This window comes from Nerophis ophidion, linkage group LG01, assembly GCF_033978795.1.
Source record: "Nerophis ophidion isolate RoL-2023_Sa linkage group LG01, RoL_Noph_v1.0, whole genome shotgun sequence".
NCBI lineage: Eukaryota > Metazoa > Chordata > Actinopteri > Syngnathiformes > Syngnathidae > Nerophis > Nerophis ophidion.
Window position 1 is genome coordinate 11,189,181 of NC_084611.1, and position 18,944 is coordinate 11,208,124.

Below are 18,944 nucleotides of genomic sequence, written 5' to 3' on the forward strand. Positions count from 1 at the left end.
ACCTACTTTAATCCATCCATTATTATGTTTCCCCGCTTGTTCCAGTGTCGGCGTGGTCGAACTAATCTAGATGAATTCTGCACGGAAGAGGAGATTGATCTTTTGCCGCTTGCACGGCTGCAAACAACACAGACTGAGACGACAATTTCAAAGCTGTAGTGGAAGCTTGATGATAGAAGGTGTGCCTCAGTGCAATGACAGCTATTACATGGACAATGGACAACAATGCAGTCTTGGATTAAGATACACTCGTTTCTTTATCCTCACTGGTGCTCCGTTTAAACTGTAGACAAATAATACATCTTGATTATAAAACTGTTTACTTGCTTCTTGCTGGGTCTCTACAGACAATGCTAAAGGTAAACAGTGCTGAAACAATAAAAAGCGGAGTAAAATTGCTCGCCAAGGAGACGAAGAAACTGACAGCTTATTTTGCTTGGTTTGTAAGTCACACGCATTACTTCGTCTTAAACATCAACATTTACTGTTTGTGGGATCTTACTACCATCTTAACGAATGCCTTAAATTCTCCAAGTTGGCACAGCAAATCCGTCCAAAACAACTGGTCTTACTCGAGGGGATTAGCTTATAACAGGGGTCGGGAACCTTTTTGGCTGAGAGAGCCAAAAAGCCAAATATTTTAAAACATATTTCCATAAGACTTTGCAGCATCGCGTGGACATCGGGGGCGGTACCTCTGGATTGGCAGACCGGGGTGGTAGTTCCTCTCTTTAAGAAGGGGGACCGGAGGGTGTGTTCCAACTATCGTGGGATCACACTCCTCAGCCTTCCCGGTAAGGTTTATTCAGGTTTACTGGAGAGGAGGCTACGCCGGATGGTCGAACCTCGGATTCAGGAGGAACAGTGTGGTTTTCGTCCTGGTCGTGGAACTGTGGACCAGCTCTATACTCTCGGCAGGGTTCTTGAGGGTGCATGGGAGTTTGCCCAACCAGTCTACATGTGCTTTGTGGACTTGGAGAAGGCATTCGACCGTGTCCCTCGGGAAGTCCTGTGGGGAGTGCTCAGAGAGTATGGGGTATCGGACTGTCTTATTGTGGCGGTCCGCTCCCTGTATGATCAGTGTCAGAGCTTGGTCCGCATTGCTGGCAGTAAGTCGGACACGTTTCCAGTGAGGGTTGGACTCCGCCAAGGCTGTCCTTTGTCACCGATTCTGTTCATAACTTTTATGGACAGAATTTCTAGGCGCAGTCAAGGCGTTGAGGGGTTCCGGTTTGGTGACCGCAGGATTAGGTCTCTGCTTTTTGCAGATGATGTGGTCCTGATGGCTTCATCTGACCGGGATCTTCAGCTCTCGCTGGATCGGTTCGCAGCCGAGTGTGAAGTGACCGAAATGAGAATCAGCACCTCCAAGTCCGAGTCCATGGTTCTCGCCCGGAAAAGGGTGGAGTGCCATCTCAAGGTTGGGGAGGAGACCCTGCCCCAAGTGGAGGAGTTCAAGTACCTAGGAGTCTTGTTCACGAGTGAGGGAAGAGTGGATCGTGAGATCGACAGGCGGATCGGTGCGGCGTCTTCAGTAATGCGGATGTTGTACCGATCCGTTGTGGTGAAGAAGGAGCTGAGCCGGAAGGCAAAGCTCTCAATTTACCGGTCGATCTACGTTCCCATCCTCACCTATGGTCATGAGCTTTGGGTCATGACCGAAAGGATAAGATCACGGGTACAAGCGGCCGAAATGAGTTTCCTCTCCCTTAGAGATAGGGTGAGAAGCTCTGTCATCCGGGAGGAACTCAAAGTAAAGCCGCTGCTCCTTCACATCGAGAGGAACCAGATGAGGTGGTTCGGGCATCCGGTCAGGATGCCACCCGAACGCCTCCCTAGGGAGGTGTTTAGGGCACGTCCAACCGGTAGGAGGCCACGGGGAAGACCCAGGACACGTTGGGAAGACTATGTCTCCCGGCTGGCCTGGGAACGCATCGGGATCCCCCGGGAAGAGCTAGACGAAGTGGCTGGGGAGAGGGAAGTCTGGTTTCCCTGCTTAGGCTGTTGCCCCCGCGACCCGACCTCGGATAAGCGGAAGATGATGGATGGATATTTCCATAAGAGCCATATCATTTTTTTTAACACTGAACACAACTAAACACGTGCATTTTTAAGTAAGACCAACATTTCTAGAGTATAACAGGTCTCTTATTCTTTGTAATAACATTGTTATTCTGAAGCTAACTGTGGAGGGGGCGTGGCCTGCGGGCCTGCAGCGACAGGTGCGTAGACGGCCCACCTGGGCCTTGTTATCTAATCACCTGTCGCTCTGTTATAAGCAGCAGCCAGGAGGAGAGACTGGGTTGGGGCTGGAAATACTATTGCTGGAAAGCAACTGAGAGACTTATTGAAAGATAAAACCATATTGGAACCCTGAAACAGGCTCTCATGTTGGTGCTTGGGGGTCTGAAGAACCCCCAGGAGGGCAAGCCCCACACTAACCAATAATTTAAAAAAAATAACTTCTTACCATTAACGCAACTTCTTGAACAGGTGCGGTAGAAAAACGGATGGATGGATTAAAAATGCATGAGAATGTTTTATAATTTTAACATTATTTTTAACACTGTGATTACAAGTGGAATTATTCATTACTTATCGTGTTAAGCAACGTCAGGTCAGATTTATCAGAGAGCCAGATGCAGTCATCAAAAGAGCCACATCTGGCTCTAGAGCCATATGTTCCCTACCCCTGGCTTATAACAAATAAATTGACATAACTTTCCATCAATCGGAATAAAGAAAGTGAGTATGAAGCAGAGTGCTCGGCAGAGCAGGCGGATATTATTCACTGAATGAAAGAAAAAAAACTCTCAAAACAACATGATTGGAAGCGTAATGAGTCAATAACGCAAACCAAGGACGTGGAAAGAAGAGAAGCTGCTGATGGTGTGTTTGACGGAGAAGCAGCTCGAAGGAGCTACCAAAGAAGTCTGCTCTCCAATAGTACATTACTATTATATTACATTATAAAACTACTGTAGTTGATTGTAGTACTTTTAACATACTGTTTTACATATAATATTTTTGTTATCTTAAAGTTACTTTTTTATTCAAAAGGCATGTTACTGTTTGGGTGGACCAAGCACAATTAAATTGATTTCAATTCAGCTCAATCGGCAACGCTGATTCACGATACAAGATTTTCCAGGTATGATCAGCAAAGATTAAGTTAGAATCGAAACTGGGATTACCGCTCTGCAGGCATTTATAGGCCTAAAAATATGATCTCGGATTTTTTTTCCACAAAAAAATGTATTTCTGATTTGATACCCACTATTAAAAAATCTAGAGATGTCCGATAGCATCGGATTCAAAAAGTAAAATGTATGACTTTTTAAAACGCTGCTGTTTACACGGACGTAGGGAGAAGTATAGAGGGTCGGGGGGTGGGTATATATTTTCAAGTATTTGTATATATATATTTACATTTAAATAATCAATTCATGAATGAGTATATCCGTTTGAGCACCGTGTTCAATGGAGAAGTCTGAACTACAAAATTTGCAGACTACCTACCCCTTCCCCTTCGAGCTGTCCTGGATGAACTGAAATTATATTTTAAAATTATTTTGGAACTTGCAAGCATACTTCTTCTTACTCGTTGTCGCCATGTCTCTTCTTCCTTCTTCTGCTTCGTCTCTCTTATGATTTTGGACATTACTACTTGCCGTAGTTTTGAAGCAATGCATGATGGGAATCCGGATGTTGTGTGTCAGTGTATTAACGTGCCGCCTGGAATAAACACACGCAGAGAAATAGCTCCGTGCCAGCCTACTTTAGGGGTTATAGATACAACTATGGACAAAGGAGACATATATAATAGTCCCCTTTTCAGGTGAGAGAGGAAGCTAAAGGCACGCCCCCTATATTGTTGTCCGGGTGGAAATCGGGAGAAATCCGGGAGAATGGTTGCCCCGGGAGATTTTCGGGAGTGGCACTGAAATTCGGGAAACTCCCGGGAAAATCGGGAAGGTTGGCAAGTATGGTTTATGAACATAATTGTAGACCGGCCTATACCGCATTTCCTTGAATAGCCGCCGGGCATGTAATATGCACCTGCCTTGAATTACTGCCTGGTCAAACTCGCTACCCAAATTTATAAGCGCATACTCACTTTTACCGCCGGGTCAGATTCGTGACGTCACAAGTGACGCTTCCCCTGTCGTCATTTTTTTTTTTTTTTCCCTTGGCCTCAGTATGCACCCCTACTCCAGGGCCTAGGCTAAGACCGATTTTTTAAATTTTATTTTAATCTTCACACTGATGGTTGTGATATAAAACAACTTTAACACTCTTACTAATATGCGCCAAACACTGTGAACCCACACCAAACAAGATTAACAAACACATTTCTGGAGAACATCAGCTCTGTAACACATTATAAAAGCAACATAACACTTACCCAGAATGCAATGCATCCATGACTCTTACCGGCTATATTATACACCCCGCTAGCACCAAACCAACCCCCCCCCCCTCCTCCCCTATCCCCCCTCTCCATGCGTCGGTTGAGGTGGGCGGGGTTGGTGGCTCGTCTATAATGTAGGCAAGACTCATGGATGCATGGCATTGTGGGTAGTTGTTATGTTGCGTTTATAATGTGTTACAGACCCGATGTTCTCCAGAAATGTGTTTGGTGTGGGTTCACAGAGTGTGGCGCTTATGAGTAAGAGTGTTAAAGTTGTTTATATCACAACCATCAGTTTAAAAGGTGTGGCTGTTGACCAAGTATGCATTGCAATTAGATTAGATAGTACTTTATTTATTCCGTCAGGAAAATTTAAATTTTCAGCACAATCCCATTCAAGTTTAGACAAACATTACAGGGAGACAGAACAGGATCGCTGACGGGTCCGCCGGCTTCCAGCGCCCCTTACAAAAAAGATGAGATACAGGTAAAGAAAGAGGGGGGGAATGGGAGAAAAAAGTAGAAGATTAAAATGAAATGAAAAAATCGGTCTCAGCCTGGGCCCTGGAGAGGAGGTGCAGACAGAGGCCAAGGGAGAAAAAAAAAAAAAATAGAAAAAAAATCTCGTATAAGATGGAGCGCAATGCGTGCGTCCGGCCGGCACGCAGATAGCATGGTGTAAAAGTGGGCGTGATGACGTGTTGTAGAGCAGTGGTCCTCAACCACCGGGCCGCAGCCGCAGAATAATTTTTTTTTTTTTTTAATCACACTCAATTTTTTACTGCATGCCATTGGTAAGCGCAAGGGTGAGAAGAGGTTTTAAAATTATTAGCGCCAGCTTACTTTTACCGCATGCCTTGAATAAGCGCAGGAGTGAGAAGAGGTTTTAAATTAATTAGCGCCCCGGAGGCTATTCAAGGAAATACGGTATGTGGTTTCAAACAAATACTTAAACAGCCAAGTGACTTACTTCTCCGTCAGGTCCGATAGCACTGGTGCCTTCGCCGACGTCTCCATCCACTCTCTAGACATTTACAAACACATTAGGAGCAACGGCAGGGGCTATGATCACAATGCAATTCCATCTATGTCATGTCCGACATTGACACCCTACCTTCTTCTTCTTCTTCCTCCTCTTCTTCTCCTTGGCGGCCTGCGCGGCTTTGTGTTCGTACACGAGGGAGGTGAGGTTGGCCACGTACTCGTCCGTCTGCTGCAGCAAGTACGCCAGGCGCTTGTCCTTCTTCTGGTCAATCAGTTTACGGTAGCCCTCCTCGTCCTCGGCCTGGGTTTGGGGAATTTTGACAGAGGGGTTACTCGCTGCGGTAGAGACTTACATTATTAAGCTCAACTTGATGATCACACAATGCCAGAATTTAATGCATTTACAAACAAGCTGAAAGTGAAGAAGATCTTGTCAATTAGTTTACCTTTTGATATTTTATTAGGTTTGTGTATGCATGATGAAAACTAAATAAGATACCATGGAGGATGAACACACACTGCATTGCAAGTAAGGCAGAGGCGTCTAACGTGCACCCAAGGAGCGATTTCTTTTTTTTAATCAGGCTTGGCCCACAAAAAAATCACTTCCTAGAGAATTGTAAATGTTGAATATTGCAAGAGATCAAACTAAAGGTAATTGGTAAGTATTTTTCACAGATACAATCAAGATGAGATGTAAGTTGTTTTTCTTTAAGCAGAGTCAAATTCAATAACATTTTGGCTGTACAGAAAATGTGTAAAACCCTGAAGGCTGTTTTAAGATGATAAGAAACAGCTTAACTCTCAGCTGTGCTTTTATTTTTATGAATTCAATGATTCCCTCACACATATCTTATTGCTTAACTACATGGTCCCGGGCACACCAGTCATCAACCAAGACCATTGAGTGTCTTTATAACGCCTTAAAATCCTAGACAAGAAGAGTATACGATATCATCATAGCCAAATTCTAACCAAATACAATATATTAAGTTTTGCCAAATTTATTTTGTTACATACAGTCAAACTGCTTTTTAAATGCTTGGATAACTCTGCTCCCCAATTGCTCTGCAAGCCAATTACAAGACTGCAAAGTGGTACCGGCGGCATAGCTCGGTTGGTAGAGTGGCCGTGCCAGCAACTTGAGGGTTGCAGGTTCGATTCCCGCGTCCGCCATCCTAGTCACTGCCGTTGTGTCCTTGGGCAAGACACTTTACCCACCTGCTCCCAGTGCCACCCACACTGGTTTAAATGTAACTTAGATATTGGGTTTCACTATGTAAAGCGCTTTGAGTCACTAGAGAAAAGCACTATATAAATATAATTCACTTCACTGTCAAAAGGCAACTGTTGCGTAGAACATCCTTTGTCCCAGACTGCCTTTTCAATAAAAAGGACCTCAACTATGAAACTCTCTACCTGACACTTTGAAAAGTATACCTGCACTTGTTACTTTCAAAAAACAAACTAAATTGTGGCTAGTTGAGCAACAATCGTGTTTCCATCTCCAGTTTTTACTAATTTTTACTAATTCGTTTTTATTGGGTTTCACTATGTAAAGCGCTTTGAGTCACTAGAGAAAATCGCTACATCGGACACATCAGTCTCCTTGGACGTATCATCGCTCATCCATGCGGACTGGACACTGGCCGAGAGTGGAGTCGGCTGTCTTGGTTGCTTTGTTGGGTCTGCTCCTGTCTCTGGCCATCCTCCCTCCACCCCAGCGGACGATGGCGTGGAACATCGCAGAGGCCACCACAGTGGATATGTTTCTTTTACTTTTTATTCATAGCTGTATGTAGAAGGGTCTGGTTGTATCTGCTGCTTTAATGTATTTAATGTCCTCTGTGTTCTTTGATGTTTGATGTTTCCCTCTTACACACATGTAAGAGGGATGTGTACTACGGCTATGAGTTGTTGTTTTTTTCCCTTGGCCTCAGTCTGCACCCCACCTCCAGGGCCCAGGCTAAGACCGATTTTTTTATTTTATTTTAATCTTCTATTTTTTTCTCCCCCCCTTGTTTACCTGTATCTCATCTTTTTTTGTAGGGGGCGCTGGAAGCCGGCAGACCCGTCAGCGATCCTGTTCTGTCTCCCTTTAATGTTTGTCTGATCTTGAATGGGATTGTGCTGAAAATTGTAATTTTCCTGAAGGAACTCTCCTGACGGAATAAATAAAGTACTATCTAATCTAATCTAATCTAATAATTCACTTCACTACCGGATCCAGCACACGAGCAATGTCAAAAGGCAACTGTTGCGTAGAACATCTTTTGTCCCAGACTGCCTTTTCAATAAAAAGGACCTCAACTATGAAACTCTCTACCTGACACTTTGAAAAGTATACCTGCACTTGTTACTTTCAAAAAACAAACTAAATTGTGGCTAGTTGAGCAACAATCGTTTTTTCATGTCTAGTTTTTACAAATTTTTACTAATTTGTTTTTATCTCGTCTGCACTTTGTCTGTTATTATTATTATTGGCTTTCATCTAGTTTTCACTTTGTCTGTATTATTACTATTATCATTATTATCGACTCATCTTTGCCTTATTCTTTTATTTTCCTATTTTAATGATGTTGCATCTGTTGTGTTGTTGTTGGGGACAAGTGTTTTAAATTAGCAAACACTATGACGCATACATTGGATAAGTGTATCAGATATCCATGTTTCTGTATCCATCCCTATTTCTGATAAACCTTTATATATATATATATAGATTTGCACTATATAAGTAGGGTGGGGGCGTGGTCAAAATGACATCATCAAATATATGACATGATCATTTTGATTTGCAAAGATGCATATATTTTCTTTAAAAAGGCTAAACAAATATGTATGTATGGATAGAAACTAATATTACTATTATTTGTTAATAATATTACCATTAATAATATTAAAATGAACATTATTTTCTTGTATCATCAGAATAAGAATCACAATCAGCTTTAACACAAGGACTTTGAATTTGTTCAATGCAGTTTCAATTGTTAATTATAAAAGGTAACAGGCTACAATTTATTCTGCCCTCCATGAATATTACAATTTAGTTTGTCGAATATGTAAACAGTCCTTTAATTAGATTTGAAAAAAATCAACATTAAGTGTTTTGTTGATAATCTCCACAAAGAAGTCACTGTAAAACTAACCCACACTAAAGAAAGTACATTATATAAACACATGAAGTGCACACACATGTATGAACCACGTTAAATTAATAAGATAGTTTGAAATAAACGGAAAAAAGCACTACAATTATCCAGGATAAATGTTGAGCTCTAATGCCGCTAGCTCAATGTTAACGTACAATGGACTACTAGCTCATACACAAGCTAACTTAAATTAGCATGGCCAATCACAGGGCACAGATAGACAATCATTCACACTCACATTCCTATCTATGGAATACTTACAGTCTCCGATGATGCTAACATGAATATTTTTGGAATGTGGGAGGAAATCCACACACGCACAAAAGTACACTCCATACAGGAATGTCCAAATCCGGGTTCGAAGACGCACACGTCGTAAAGTTAGGCGTTATTGTCGGTAGTAATGTCAAAAGATTGAGAGTACTTTATACCAGCTTACACAAGAAATCAGCTAAATCAAATAGTTTAAGTGCACGACCAGCTGCTAATGCGCTTCTGACAGACGTATAGATGCACTTTTTTTAGTTGTTGTTTAAAATACAGCAATGAACGTTTTTATATTTGAGCTGTTTTTCAAACTTATGGCTAATAGTACAGTATTTTTCGGAGTATAAGTCGCTCCGGAGTACAAGTCGCACCTGTCGAAAATGCATAATAAAGAAGGGGAAAAACATATATAAGTTGCACTGGAGTATAAGTCGCATTTTTGGGGGAAATGTATTTGATAAAACCCAACACCAAGAATAGACATTTAATAGGGAATTTTCACCCAATGTTGTATCTTTACAATGGTTCCATAAAAGCTTATCAAAATATGAAAAATTCCCAAATGCCCCCCTACAACACCATCCGACAGGTTGAATATTATTTTATTCATGTATTTCTATGTCCGGGTCTTACAGGGTTAAGAATGCTCTGATCGATCAGTATCGACCCACTTCCATGAAAAATATCCATCCATTTTCTACCGCTTATTCCCTTTTGGGGTCGCTGGCGCCTATCTCAGCTACAATCGGGCGGAAGGCGGGGTACACCCTGGACAAGTCGCCACCTCATCGCAGGGCCAACACAGATAGACAGACAACATTCACACTCACATTCACACACTAGGGGACCATTTAGTGTTGCCAATCAACCTATCCCCAGGTGCATGTCTTTGGAAGTGGGAGGAAGCCGGAGTACCCGGAGGGAACCCACGCATTCACGGGGAGGACATGCAAACTCCACACAGAAAGATCCCGAGCCTGGATTTGAACCCAGGACTGCAGGACCTTCGTATTGTGAGGCAGACGCACTAACCCCTCTGCCACCGTGAGGCCCCTATGTGATCGGCAAATATCCATTAATGCCTTTCAATGCAGATCGTAAAAGATACCGTATTTTTCGAACCATAAGTCGCAGAGTTTTTCATAGTTTGGCCAGGGGTGCGACTTATACTCCGGAGCGACTTATGTGTGAAATTGTTAACACATTACCGTAAATTATCAAATAATGTTATTTATCTCATTCGCGGAAGAGACAAAGAAAATATTAGCAAACGTCACACACACGTCAGCAATCGTCACATACACGTCAACCAATAAGAATTTGGCGGGGGAGGGTTATGGCAGAAGTGCATTGTGGGTCATGGAATGCTAACTGCTATATATTTATATAATTTAGCTCATTCACGTAAGAGACTAGACGTATAAGATTTCATGGGATTTAGGGATTAGGAGTGACAGATTGTTTGGTAAACGTATGGCATGTTCTATATGTTATAATTATTTGAATGACTCTTACCATAATATGTTACTTTAACATACCAGGCACCTTCTCCGTTGGTTATTTATGCGTCATATAACGTACACTTATTCAGCCTGTTCACTATTCTTTATTAGGGCCAAGGACCCTATTGAAACTGGTGTGTTTTATTATTATTCCGCACCTATGCGCTGTAATCTGACCCCCTTAACATGCTTCAAAACTCACCAAATTTGACACACACATCGGTCTGGCATGCCTTCCCACCTTATTAGGCAGCCAAACCAGAAAAAATCAAAATTGCGCGCTAGCGCCCCCTAGGACGAAAAAAAAAAACAGACTGCTTGTAACTTCCGTTAGGAATGTCGTACAGACATGAAACAAAAATTGTCACGTAGGTCTAACTTAGACCTACATTTCATAATTCTATCTTCTAGGGCAAAAATCAACAAGAAGTTGGAAAAAAACCCTTCAAAACAAAATTTTCGCAAAAAATTCAATTTTTGCCTCTTTGAGCTGAAATTTGACCCCTTTAAAATGCTTCAAAACTCACCAAACTTGGCACACACATCAGGACTGCTAGAAATTGCGATCTAATGAAAAAAAAAAACAAAAAAAAACTCAAAATTGCGCTCTTGCGCAATTTTTGATCAAAACACAGCAAAAACTGCTTCGAGGAAGAAAACACAGACAAAACTGCTTGTAACTTTCGGTGGGAATGCCGGAAAGACATGAAACAAAAATTTCTATGTAGGTCTCACTTAGACCTACATTTAGATAATTGACATCCTTTGGCAAAAATCAACAGGAAGGTAAAAATTACCCCTTCAAAATAAAAGTTTTGTAAAAACCCGTCACCTTTTTCAAACGTAAACTCCTCCGAGTGAGTTTGTCGTTTCGGCTTCAAACTCGCACAGGAGAGAGATTGAACCCTTTTGATTAAAACTGTCCAACAAAGTTTTGATTACTGCTTCGGTTTTGATTTTAAGCGCCTTCCAAGAACCTCTGCGCAAAGTTTCCTAAAAAATGTCATTTTTGCCTCTTTGAGCTGTAATTTGACCCCCTTAAAATGCGTCAAAGTGCAAGTTAAAGCTCTACTATGCAAAGCGAAAGCCATTTATCAACAACATCCAGAAACGCCGATCTGTAATTTGACCCCCTTAACATGCTTCAAAACTCACCAAATTTTACACACACATCAGGACTGGCGAAAATTGCCATCTAATAAAAAAACAAACCCCAAAAGTCAAAATTGCGCTCTAGCGCCCCCTAGGAAAAAACCCAGACAAAACTGTTTGTAACTTCTGTTAGGAATGTCGTAGAGACATGAAACAAAGACCTCTATGTAGGTCTGACTTAGACCAGGGCTTGGCAGCGGCCAAAGGCGGACCCGACCATGGCTGCTTGCAGCTTTAATTTTAAATTGCCTTTCAAATGTCTATTCTTGGTGTTGGATTATATCAAATAAATTTCCCCCAAAAATGCGACTTATACTCCAGTGCGACGTATCTATGTTTTTTTCCTTCTTTATTATGCATTTTCGGCCGGTGCGATGTATACTCCGGAGCGATTTATAATCCGAAAAATACGGTGTGTGTTTTGGTGTTCAAGATCGCAACTCAGTGTGGCGTTTCGGCAAAAAGACCACCAGCAAGTGCCTGCGGCGAGGGTTCAACAAATCTTGTTGGGATTGTATGTCATACTGATATTTCATTAAAATAACGCGGTAGTGGTGTTTTGACGTAAAAATTAATGTTTAAAAATGCAGATATTCGCGTTTTGGCGGACATTTGACATGCCTGCTACTGTAATACACAATTTGCATAGAGTGTGTTACCATGAGTCTCCTCATTCTCTCCTTCTCGATCCTTTCAGTCTCTTTCTTCTGCTCCCTCTCCGTGTTGGTGTGCCAGGTCGCAATGGCTCGAGTGAGCTTCTGGTTTTTCCCGGACACGGAGCGGTGGTACTCCTTGAAGTCTTTAGCATGCTGAAGAATACTGTTGAGGTATTCCTGGGGGGGAGGGAAATAATATCACGTAACCAACATTGACTAGGTGCAAGGGGGGAACGTCACAAAATTAAAAAGGAAAAGTAAAGTGAACCTGGTGCTTCTGCCTGCGTTTCTTCTCTTGCTCCAGCTTTTGCTGCTTCTCCAGCTTCTCCGTCATGCGCGCCTCCCTCAGCGTCTGGCGCTTGCTGCGCCGGTAAGCTTTGGAGTTGAGGGCCGTCTCCAGGGTGGTGTCCCGCCTCATGCACGCTACCACGTCCTGCCTCAGCTGGAGGATGGATGGCAGCACATGTTTGATTTCATGATGAAATAATATCAAATCAATCAATCAATGTTTACTTATATAGCCATGAATCACTAGTGTCTCAAAGGGCTGCACAAACCACAACACAAACCACTACGACATCCTCGGTAGGCCCACATAAGGGCAAGGAAAACTCACACCCAGTGGGACGTCGGTGACAATGATGACTATGAGAACCTTGGAGAGGAGGAAAGCAATGGATGTCGAGCGGGTCTAACATGATACTGTGAAAGTTCAATCCATAATGGATCCAACACAGTCGCGAGAGTCCAGTCCAAAGCGGATCCAACACAGCAGCGAGAGTCCCGTTCACAGCGGAGCCAGCAGGAAACCATCCCAAGCGGAGGCGGATTACAATACAATCGGCAAGATAGGATGGAGCTAGACCGTGTAGTATTTTATACGTAAGTAGTAAAACCTTAAAGTCACATCTTAAGTGCACAGGAAGCCAGTGCAGGTGAGCCAGTACAGGCATAATGTGATCAAACTTTCTTGTTCTTGTCAAAAGTCTAGCAGCCGCATTTTGTACCAACTGTAATCTTTTAATGCTAGACATGGGGAGACCCGAAAATAATACGTTACAGTAGTCGAGGCGAGACGTAACAAACGCATGGATAATGATCTCAGCGTCTTTAGTGGACAGAATGGGGCGAATTTTAGCGATATTACGGAGTTAAAAGAAGGCCGTTTTAGTAACGCTTTTAATGTGTGACCCAAAGGAGAGAGTTGGGTTGAAGATAATACCCAGATTCTTTACCGTGTCGCCTTGTTTAATTGTTTGGTTATCAAATGTTAGAGTTGTATTATTAAATAGAGGTCGGTGTCTAGCAGGACCGATAATCAGCATTTCCGTTTTTTTGGCGTTGAGTTGCAAAAAGTTAGCGGACATCCGTTGTTTAATTTCATTAAGACACGCCTCCAGCTGACTACAATCCGGCGTGTTGGTCAGCTTTAGGGAAATGTAGAGTTGGGTGTCATCAGCATAACAGTGAAAGCTAACACCGTATTTGCGTATGATGTCACCTAGCGGCAGCATGTAGATGCTGAAGAGTGCAGGGCCAAGGACCGAACTCCACACGTTACCTTAACATAGTCCGAGGTCACATTGTTATGGGAGACGCACTGCATCCTATCAGTAAGATAATACATTATTAAAGTTACATTGAGTGCAGATGAGAGGGAAGAAATGTTGTCTACCTGCCGCTGGAAGTTGAGGAGACGCAGTGCTTTGAGCTCCACTGTGGCCTTGTTCCTCAGGTCGGGTGGCAGGGAGCCTGGCAGACTCTCCAGCTCTTGGATGCGATGTGCAATTCGAGCCTGCAGCCTATGGGGGGGGCGCCATTATGAAAGTGAATAGTCAAATGAATTAAAGCCAACAAGGGGATTGAAAAGGATGATTAATTTTTAGTATTTTCATTTAAATACCTGTACTCTCTCTCCTGCAGGATGCCCACCGGGTCCAGGCCCTGGGGCTTCTGGATGGGCGTGACTCGGTTCTGCTTCTGCTGCATCTGCAGCATAGGGGACACCTGCTGGCCCGCCGGCTGAGGGGTCATCGAGCCGCCTGGCAGCGGCACCGGCGGCATGGCGGGGGCCTGCGGGGGCGCGGGGGAAGGCCGACCGCTGGCAGCCGGGGCGAGGTGCTTGGAGGCGCCGGCTGGATTGTCACCACCCTGGCCTGGAGAAGCACCAGCTTTAGTGCGCCACACGTTATGTTACTTTTACGGAGCAAGTCCTCTTGCTTCAAGTTCAAATAACCGGTTGTTGCTCCTGCTTTGGCAAGTAGTGTTAGACATTTTTGTGACCCAGGTAGAAGAAGAAAGAGTGGTTAATACAAAGAGAGTGGGCCTCGGGCTGGGCGATATGGCCGAAAAATATATCACAATAAACTTTTTTTATATTGATTGATATCAATAAGTATTGATAGGCAGTGTTTTTCAACCTTTTTTATGCCAAGGCAGATTTTTTTCATTAAAAAAAAATACAGAGGTACACCACCAGCAGAAAAGGTTAAAAAATTAAACTCCACCAGGTTAACATGTCTTATTTTGAGTTTGTTGTTGTTTCCCGTGTGTAATGCTTTAGTTCCTGTCTTGCGCTGTTATTTTGGTGACCCTTCCTGTTTTGTTGGTGTTCTCCTTCCTTTGAGTGCTATTGCCCGCACCAGTTTTGTTTTCGCCATCAACACTATTTAAGTTGCGCGTACGCTATTCTTCTTTGTGGGGACATTATTGATTGTAATGTCATGTACGGGTGTGCTTTGTGGACGCCGTATTTGCTCCACACACTGTAAGTTTTTGCTGTCGTCCAGCATTCTTTTTTTGTTGACTTTGTAGCCAGTTCAGTTGTACCTTTGTTTTGCATAGCCATACCTATGCTTCAGTGTATTTTCCTAGCGGGACTTGCCTTTTGTTCATTTTTGGTTTAAGCGTTACATACCTTTTTACCTGCGCACTGCCTCCCGCTGTGCTCTGCGTATTGGGATCACGACAAACCATCCTCGATGCGTTCCGACTTCTACAAACCAATTAACTACCTGCTGCCACCTACTGATATGGAGTCTTACAAGATTACCCTGCCAAGCTCTACACAGCACAAACACTCGACAACGGCACATTATTATGATTATTGATTATGTGACGTTGCATAATTTCCCACGGCACAACTGACAATATCTCACTGCACAATGGTTGAAAATTACTGGCGTAAGGTAATAAAATATGTTAGATAAAATAAGTCGTTGCAGATTTGAGATCATAGACGGCAGTATAAGCTATTGAACACTACACAGATTAGCTCGGGAAGCTACTCATTAAACAGACACATTGGAAGTGTCAGGATGTTATTGCACGTTTGCATTAAAACCAACAAAACTTAAGACACGTTTCTGTTATTGACTTGACATATCAAGATATTAGTTTCTTTTCTCAGTCCATGTAGTGAATCTACAGCAACACAGAAAAACGGCGTAACCACACTAGTGTTATGAGAATAGTGTATGTTTGTGTGTGTGTGTGTGTGCTCCTGTTGGGCAAGTAAGTGGAAGAGTGAAGAGAACGGTAGCATGCACAAGCAGCAATCGTGCTTCGCATCTCGTGACACTGGAGCAACTTAAATCCGTCGATTGGTAAGTGTTTGTTTCGCATTAAATGTGGGAATCTAGTTTCAAATGTACATACAGCTAGCGTAAATAGCATGTTAGCATCGATTAGCGTAGCATGTTAGCATCGATTAGCTGGCAGTCATGCCGGGACCAAATATGTCTGATTAACACATAAGTCAACAAAATCAACAAAACTCACCTTTGTGATTTCGTTGACTTAATCGTTGCAAATGCATCTGCAGGTTATCCATACATCTCTGTGCCATGTCTGTCTTAGCATCGCCGGTCAAATGTGCAGACACTCTGGGCAAATTCAGTGGGGGTCTGGCGGCAGATTTCTTGCCAGTGGTGCAACTTGAATCCCTCCCTGTTAGTGTTGTTACACCCTCCGACAACACACCGACGAGGCATGATGTCTCCAAGGTTCCAAAAAATAGTCGAAAAAACGGAAAGTAACAGAGCTGAGACCCGGTGTTTGTAATGTGAAAATGAATATGGCGGGTGTGTTACCTCGGTGACGTCACGTTCTGTCATCGCTAAAAGACCGATAAACAGAAATGCGTTTAATTTGCCAAAATTCACCCATTTAGAGTTCGGAAATCAGTTAAAAAAAATACATGGTCTTTTTTCTGCACCATCAAGGTATATATTGACGCTTGCATAGGTTTGGTGATAATGTTCCCCTTTAAGCTGTTTATATGGTGCCAGCCGTTACTTGTAACAAGTACTAGTCCTCAGATGTTAGCGCACACGTAAAGAGTCAGATCTCACAGTAAACAAGTACATAACATAAGCAGGAATCAACAGGATCAAAACTGCAGCAAACACCAGGGTCAATCCTCCCTTTGTAGTACACAATAAGTCAATATTAGAACCACTGGGAGTCGGCCTCGACGATATAAAACTCAATTGTTACGAAAAAAAGTGTGAAATGGCTTTTCTGACAGAAGCGTCCTGCTTTTTATTCTTTCTAACTGCCGCCTACTCTATGGGGCTGTTTATTTACTGAGACCTAATGACAACTCAGGACCAGGATGATTGACATCAGACTACGACTAACAAGTTATATACAAATTACACACATTTTACATCAACCACACTTTCTAATACCAAATATTTGGTAAGGACAATAAAAACCCTTGTATTTGTATTGTTTGTCTGAAGATAGATTAATTACTCTGCATATGGTCTTTTGACTCATTTTAATATCAACAACTCTTGTTTTTTTTAATTTATAAACGTACTAACTGTACACAGGGTATTCTGAATTATTTGATATATTTTTGATAAAGCTAACCCAAGGGGTGAATTAAATAAAATATAATGCTTTTCTGTGAAGGAAAGAAAACAAGCGATTGAATAAATGTAAGCTCAATATCAGATGTGGTTTGCAAAGCTTGCACTGGAGTTACATCAGTTCAATTCAAAGGATGAGGACTCCAATGTGTTGAATCGGAGCCAATATTGCATCCTAAAACAGCACATGAATCAATATAAACAAGCATTAAATAATTACAGTTGCATATTACTTACACATGCAAAGTCTCCAAGGCAGAAGCTTAAGAAAGTATCAAATAACAAACGTGTATCTACGTCACTAAAAAAATATTGTGATCAGAAATATACAATTATCACTGCACTTTAACTTAAATACATCATAAATCCATTCCAGGTGGTTAATATTGAATATTTTAGTGTTTTTATATTCACCATTATTCTGTTTGAATAATTTCACTTGATCAAGTCTTCTAAAACAATAAAATGATGTATGATTTAGGGATCATTTCGTGAATCTATTAATCTTTTGATCATTTTTTCAATTAATTGATTAATCTGTAATTCCCTGTAGCAATTCAATGAGACTTCACTGCCATGTGAGTGTGAATGTTGTCTGTCTATCTGTGTTGGCCCTGTGATGAGGTGGCGACTTGTCCAGGGTGTACCCTGCCTTCCGCCCGATTGTAGCTGAGATAGGCGCCAGCGCCCCCCGTGACCCCGAAAGGGAATAAGCGGTAGAAAATGGATGGATGGATGATTAATCTGTAGCTTTAATTTATTTTTTTCATCAAACTGTTCTGTAGTGTAGTGGTGCAACACATTTTTCGAATGAATTCCCCAAAAATACACCAACAATTTTCTAGTATGTCGAAACTTTGAACGCATGTTGTTTGGTCAGAGATGTCAAATAAAATGACTTACCGGTAAGTCAAATTTCCTCCCTCGTCCTGGAGAATCACCCTTAAAGTTTTTTTAAACAGTATGCTGGTGTTCAAAGTTTTTTATCATTTGCAATTTACAGATCACTTCAAAAGGCTCTCATTCTACGCTGGCATCTAAGGATGTTCTGATCAAGGATTGTATGCTGCCAATTCCGATACCGATCATCCAGAAGCGATATCAGCTGATACGGTATGTACAAACCCCGTTTCCATATGAGTTGGGAAATTGTGTTAGATGTAAATATAAACAGAATGCAATGATTTGCAAATCCTTTTCAACCCATATTCAATTGAATGCACTACAAACATAACATTTTTGATGTTTAAACTCATAAACTTAATTTTTTTTGCAAATATTAATTAACATAAAATTTCTTGTCTGCAACACGTGCCAAAGTAGTTGGGAAAGGGCATGTTCACCTCTGTGTTATATCACCGTTTCTTTTAAAAACACTCAATAAACGTTTTGGGAACTAAGGAAACTAATTGTTGAAGCGTGGAAAGTGGAATTCTTTCCCATTCTTGTTTTATGTAGAGCTTTAGTCGTTCAAAAGTCCGGGGTCTACGCTTCGTAATGCACCACACATTTTCGCTGAGAGACAGGTCTGGACTGCAGACGGGCCAGGAAAGTACCCGCACTCTTTTACTACGAAACCACGCTGTTGTAACACGTGGCTTGGTATTGTCTTTCTGAAATAAGCAGGGGCGTCCATGATAATGTTGCTTGGATGACAACATATGTTGCTCCAAAACCTGTATGGACCATTCAGCATTAATGGTGCCTTCACAGATTTGTAAGTTACCCGTGCCTTGGGCACTAATGCACCCCCATACCATCACAGATGCTGGCTTTTGAACTTCGTGCCGATAACAATCCAGACGGTTATTTTCCTCTTTGTTCCGGAGGACACCACATCCTCTGTTTCCAAATATAATTTGAAATGTGGACTGGTCAGACCACAGAACACTTTTCCACTTTGCATCAGTTCATCTTAGATGAGCTCGGGCCCAGAGAAGCCG

The 18,944-nt window shown here is 42.1% G+C and overlaps 1 protein-coding gene across 2 annotated transcripts in view; it reads right to left on the minus strand.

The window, feature by feature from the left end:
• Positions 1-18,944, minus strand: part of smarca2 (SWI/SNF related, matrix associated, actin dependent regulator of chromatin, subfamily a, member 2) — a 186,556-nt gene that overhangs the window by 134,530 nt on the left and 33,082 nt on the right. For both annotated transcript variants that reach the window (XM_061895971.1, XM_061895980.1), the window contains exons 6-11: positions 14,028-14,280; positions 13,800-13,926; positions 12,393-12,566; positions 12,128-12,301; positions 5,526-5,696; positions 5,382-5,435 (exon numbers count right to left, since the gene is read on the minus strand). In XM_061895971.1, coding sequence (XP_061751955.1) covers positions 5,382-5,435; positions 5,526-5,696; positions 12,128-12,301; positions 12,393-12,566; positions 13,800-13,926; positions 14,028-14,280 — 953 coding nt within the window. The remainder of the gene's footprint in view (positions 1-5,381; positions 5,436-5,525; positions 5,697-12,127; positions 12,302-12,392; positions 12,567-13,799; positions 13,927-14,027; positions 14,281-18,944) is intronic.